The sequence below is a fragment of the Gymnogyps californianus genome, chromosome 2 (genome assembly GCF_018139145.2).
Source record: "Gymnogyps californianus isolate 813 chromosome 2, ASM1813914v2, whole genome shotgun sequence".
NCBI lineage: Eukaryota > Metazoa > Chordata > Aves > Accipitriformes > Cathartidae > Gymnogyps > Gymnogyps californianus.
Window position 1 is genome coordinate 129,185,971 of NC_059472.1, and position 6,000 is coordinate 129,191,970.

At 40.3% G+C, this 6,000-nt stretch overlaps 1 protein-coding gene across 2 annotated transcripts in view; it reads left to right on the top strand.

The window, feature by feature from the left end:
• The window catches only part of SCRN1 (secernin 1), a 40,480-nt gene extending 34,847 nt beyond the window's left edge, over window positions 1-5,633 (top strand). For both annotated transcript variants that reach the window (XM_050891160.1, XM_050891161.1), the window contains 4 exons: window positions 584-749; window positions 2,682-2,862; window positions 4,899-5,058; window positions 5,328-5,633. In XM_050891160.1, coding sequence (XP_050747117.1) covers window positions 584-749; window positions 2,682-2,862; window positions 4,899-5,057 — 506 coding nt within the window. In that variant the 3' untranslated portion in view covers window position 5,058; window positions 5,328-5,633. The remainder of the gene's footprint in view (window positions 1-583; window positions 750-2,681; window positions 2,863-4,898; window positions 5,059-5,327) is intronic.
• The last annotated feature ends 367 nt before the right edge of the window (window positions 5,634-6,000 follow it).

Sequence of the window (6,000 nt, forward strand, 5' to 3'; positions counted from 1 at the left end):
GGGGAAGGAGCCCTACTTGCCAAAGGGGTAATGCAAGAAAATACGGAGGTGCCGTGGGGAGAAAGCTGGAATTGCAGATAGTGGTTTGGAGAAAAATCTCAATATCTAGGTCTGTTGCTGTAACACCCCATGAATGCAAGATGGTGTTTCAAAATTTTGACGGAGAGCTAATGGAAATAGATGAGAAGTGGGAGATCAGGGCACTCCCATTCTGCCCAGGCTTGGGTAGAAGTAGCTTCTTAGAGGAAAATGGGTGTTTTATTTAAGTAGTCTGTTCGTAGTGATTGCTAAAGCAATATTACAGACATGATGGCCTTCTTCCTGAAAAATACCTTTTAAATGACATTTCTCACTACCTAGCGATTGTAATGCCTAACTTAGTTACTTGTTACTCTTCTCTTTTACTAGCTAGGGAAGTTCATTCTGGGTTTACATTGTTTAAATAGAAACTATTAACTGGGATTTGTGACATGCCTATGTCGAGCGTCACTGGTCATATTAGGCCAAAGCCTGTTCAAGCTAAAATCCTTACCTGGGGTCCAAGCCATTGAACACTCAGGAATTTTTTCCCCCCTTCATATAGGTGACGTTTCTGCACAAGCTATGATTGATGTCCTGCGTGACAAGGATAGTGGTGTCTGTGTGGACTCTGAATCCTTCCTTACTACAGCTAGCATAGTGTCTGTTCTGCCTCAGGACCCTAGTTTTCCCTGTGTTCATTACTTCACTGGCACGCCAGACCCTTCAAGGTAAGCTGCAGCATTGGGGTTCCCTAGGTGCAGAGCAGATGATGGGTTGAAAGATATTGAACCCTGCTACCTGAATTGGAACATGCTTCAAGAGTGTGTTCTAACCGGAAATGCAATCAGTAGTTGTTGGTGTGCAATCTGACAGTCCTGTGTTACTGAACTGCATCTTGCTGCAGTTCTAAGTGGACACCACTGGGCTGAAAGGCCAGATCTGGAACTTTGCCTAAATTCAGAGCTTCTAGAGTAAATGCAGTTTAGGGAGGACCCAGGAACTACTACTCCAGCATAGTTGCTTTCCAGTGGGTTGTTGTTGAGATTATGAGGTTGTGGACCATTTTAGTCACTTCTTTTGCACAGGCGGGTGTAAACCTGAAACAAAGTGTCTACATAGCAAAGAGGGGGCATGTACTATAGGTAGCTTTGTATGACATCAAAATGTTAATAGAGCAAAACATCTGCAACTCCCAGGTATCCCAAGTATGTTTTTTATTGGAGGGACAATTTCCAGTTGGTTTAAATGATGTCTTCTCTAGTTGAAAGCAGCAGAGGAGATAAGGGAACTCATGGGCCAGATCACCAAAGAACTAATGAATTATCTTGTGTTTTAAACAGAATCCACCTGGGATTCACAGAAATTAAACTAAACCACTTGCAGTTATTCAGCAGATCTGCCACTTGCATTGAGGTAAAGAGGTTATGGGGAGAAGAAAATGGTGCCCTTGAACAGCTGACAGTCGTTCCTATAAGAAGAGTGGTAGTAAACATTAGGTTTGACCAGGGGCTACAGAAGTCATCCATGCCAGAGGGCCTTTCCACTCAGCTTGCATTATGCAACTCAGACTTCCAGGGTTAAGTATGAAGTTTGAGCTTCCTTAGCAAAACTGTTCTTTGACTTGATGCAAATCCTTTGAAATAAAAAGGAGCAAGGCTTCAAATTGTTTTGGTGGGATTTCTGTCCTTTTTAAAGGCGGAGAGTCTAGCTGTAAAAAACCTTGTTTAGAGGCCTTTCTTGCTTTATTTTACACTCTAATGCATTAAAAAAACATTACTTTAAGTGCAGCTAGTGAGTCACATAAACTCTTAGCAAGACTTCATGACAGTGATGGAAGGGGTAGCAGCAATGAACCTGCTGACTGTATGCAGGCAGTGGTTATTAATCACGTTTTGCAGAAGTCTTGCACTTCTGGCAGCTTCTTTACTGCAGAATGCAGGGTGGTTTTTTGTTGTGTATCTAAAGGGAAGGAAGGCAGTTTCTCCATGCACTTGTCAATACCTACTCTCAGATTCTCAGGAATTAAGATCCTGGATTGCTGGGGTTTTGTTGTCTGTCTCTCTCTCTCTCTGGAGTTTAGGTCCAAACTCAGTGTTGAAGTTGTTTGAGAAGTGTCACAATATTGGTAGCTGTGTCTTTTTTTTTCCCCACCTTGACATAAAATTCTAAAGTGCTGCTGGTTATATGCCAAATCCTCTGATATTGAGCAAGGTATGTAATCTTCCCTGCTCCACACAAGAGTGTATTTGTGATTTTAATGGAAATTAAATCTGGGAGGAGGAGGAGAGATGGCAGTGTGAACAGAGGAGAACAACTGATGCGAGGCCGAATGCTGAGATTTGTTAAAAAAAACTTGGAGAGGAAAATACAGTGTTACTTTTCTAAAGCAGTGGCAGAACTGGCATGAAGGAGACCAAAGAAGCTTATAGGTAAAAAGGGGTAATAAAGTTTTACAGTAGTTGGCAAACCCAATTCTTTTAAAGCACATAGATTTATTTTGCTTGTGACCAGTACCAACTCTCTAACCTAGTCTGTGCCTAGTGTAGATGAATTACCTATGCTGTTCTGTATCTGTTGTTTTAAAATAGCCTGGTGAACATTTCAATAACATATATAAAATCTCTCTTATTACTGCAAGCAGTAATTCTTATTTCTTTCAGGTCCGTATTTAAACCCTTTATTTTTGTTGATGATGTAAAATTAGTACCAAAAGTACAGTCTCCTTCTTTTGGCAATGATGATCCTGCTAAAAAGATACCTCGATTCCAGGAGAAACCTGATCGCAGGCATGAATTGTACAAGGCACATGAATGGGCCCGATCTCTCCTTGAGAATGATCAGGTAAGAGCTGTGGGACCTGGAATTAAAGAAGTAAATGTAGATTCCTAACTCCATAATTTATTTCAAAGTCACTCACTGAAAAAGATTCTCTGAATATTCTTAGAATCCTTGCAAGTTTAGCCTGAATAATGACACCCTCTGAAGGACAAACTATTCTGCGTAGGTTTTTTGGTTATCCTGAGAGAGTTGCTCTGCTCCATTACTTTCACAAAGTGAAAAGTCAAACTGCCAAGCTGATTAGCTTCTTCAGTCCCCATTGTGTATATAGTCTTTTTAAGTGATTATTGAAGACTGGATGCTAGTGCAACATGGTATCAGAATTATATGATAGGATGATGGCAGGGATGTTGTAATTTAAATTATACGTTGGATTAAGAACTACATAGTTTGAGGGTTTTTTTTTTTCCTTGAAGGAATAATTTGCATGTCACAGTTTTGCAAGTCTCAATTTAATGCATTTCTGTTAATTTGTAAGAATTAACTGGAAGTGCCATGTGAGAAGAAAGGACACTTCCAAATGCCAGGCAACAGGTACCCGAGGGATGAAGACCTTCCAGTGTAAAAACCTAAAGTGTTGAAGATCACTTACGGGAATAAATTTTGGAATAAATAAAGGCAGGAGGGGGATTATTCTGTACAGCTTTTCCAACTGATATTGAGATACAACTTTTTTTAGTTGAGATACAACTTTTGCTGTCATAGTGCAAGTAGTTCAACAACTGTTCTTTGACATTTGCAATTACAACTACAGCAGTAAACTGGATAACTGGTTATAAGGAAGTAAAACAGAGGGAGAGATCACCAGAGTATGCCAGTCATGCTGGTATCGGTATTTCGGGGAATTTGTGGAAGACCCACATAGTCATGTTGAACTTCCACAGAGGACTTGCTTTTCTGCAATTTTCCTCTGTCCGTATTTGCGTAGGTCACAGTCTTGCTAAGATCATAACAGCAATCAGACTTATCTATTAGTGATTGAGGAAAACACGGTAACCTTTGCTAGTACAAACTTTATTTAAATGCAGTTCTGGCTAGATGTGGGTTTTAATCTCTTGGAATGGCTCAATTTAAAATCTGTGGCCTCTGTGGTAACGTTGATTCAGTGTGCAGCTGGCTCCCATAGCATTATGTGAGATGCTGGTTTAGGGAAGACCTAGAAGAGGCATGTTAGCATCTTGTGAACTCTTCCCTATTAAAGTCCCACAGTGTGACACCAGAAGTTGTGGTAGAAAAGGAAAGGTAGCTTTTAGTCAGGCTTCATGCTATGAAAACTGCCCGCCTGAGAGCCTAAACCTTAGCTTAGGTGCTCTACTCTTTCTGCACAAATGCTGGTATAAATCCTGGAAAGCTCAGAACCATCACTCATTCTAAATACCTTTTTTCTGGAATTCAATTTTGAAAGCTGCAAGCAAAACAAACAGCACTTCTCCATTTAAAAAAAAATAAATAAAAATTAGACTTTAACATCTGGATAAAACCAAACGACACCTTCAGGAGTGAATTTCCTGCTCAGAAACATGAAAAGCAGTAAGTCAGAACGGCACACAAAGCCTTTCCTGGGATCTGGAGTCTTAATGCTGCTACACTACACATCACTTCAGATCTAATCATCATCTTGCAGGTGATGATCTGAGGGATACACATGTACATACCATGATCTGTACAATCCTTGGGGCTTCTAGTCTTCTCATAGAGTTCTGTTTGTGGGTTTACAGGCTTAAGAAGTTGCTTTACCTCTTTATCAGGTGTACAAGCCTTATACTGTTTTCCTCTACCCATCTTTCACTCCATCTTCCTTCTCGGCTTTAAACTTAGCAACTCCTTCTTGGCTGTTTTTCTTAATGCATAAAGTGTCCAGCACTGTTCCTTTTAGCCTTTGACCAGCCAAAAAACTATTAACAAAAATAGTTTGTACTTAAAAAAGCTTTCTCATTTTTAAAAATACTTGAAAAGATCTCCGTAACAGAAGAGAACAGTAAAATGCTTTAATGAGCCTGTTTGCTGGCTAATTGAGTTTGGTTGTTTCATGCCTTTAGGATAAAGGCCAGAAACTGATGAGGATTATGTTAGACCTTGAAAAACAAGGCTTAGAAGCAATGGAAGATATCCTCACTCGTACAGAGGTTCTGGATCCTGCTGAAGTAGTGGATCTTTTCTATGACTGTGTTGACACAGAACTAAAGTTCTTCAAATAAAGTAAGCAAACACTTCAGTTCTTTAGATACTGACTTTCTGGTACCAGGTATCAGTGAATGTGAAATGTTGGATCCGATTCTGATCCTCCTCCTTCTCTTTTACAGTAAGCTAAGGGTGTTCAGAATCGGGTCGAAAGCCACCTTTGTACCTCAGTGCATCTGCTCGGATTGTCTCCCAAGTCCCTTCTCCCTATGCTACATTGCAGGCAATTTTTTTTCAATTTCACTCTTGCTTGGAATGGATTTTAAACAAATTTTATCTCATTTCAGCTACGGTGGCTATTGTTAGCCTTTTCACTGGAAGACTGCAAAGTTCTTCAAGCCTTGAAAGAAAGTCTTCACACTTGTGAATTTGCGGGAAAAACATTTCTAGAGGAAAAAATGTTACTTGCTAGCTGTCTCTGGTTAACAAATTGCTTTCCTTTGTCCAATCTTGTGGTGTTCCTGTTTGTATATGTATATAGTGAAAGGAGAAAGTCACTGACTGGTCCAATTACTGTGTGCATGCTGGCTAATTTAGTACAGAATGTTTAAATATGTATGTTGGGCAACCAATTAAAGCAAAGATTAACTTCATCAGGCTACCTATCATATCGTCACTGAAAGCAATCTTTTTTCCTCTATTGCTCAGGACTAGGCTTGCAGCAAAGCTGACTTGCGTTTTTCTCTTCTTGCTAATTCATACAAAGAATGGTAGAGTTGAAATCCCAGTTTTGAGGGGGCAGGAAGGTAAGTCCTGGTTCTGGACCTTGCTGTACTGGCCTCATATGGCCATATCTGGTTACAGTAACGCAGCATCTGACATTATGCCTCTACAAATTATCAGAATTAGGTCCCCCAGGTTAAGTTTTGCCTTCACCTGCACCCAACTTAGGGAAGCTTGTGTTTGTAATGCACCTGGCTGCCGCTCTAGTACTGAGTACTAAAGCGCAGAGCCAGCCTG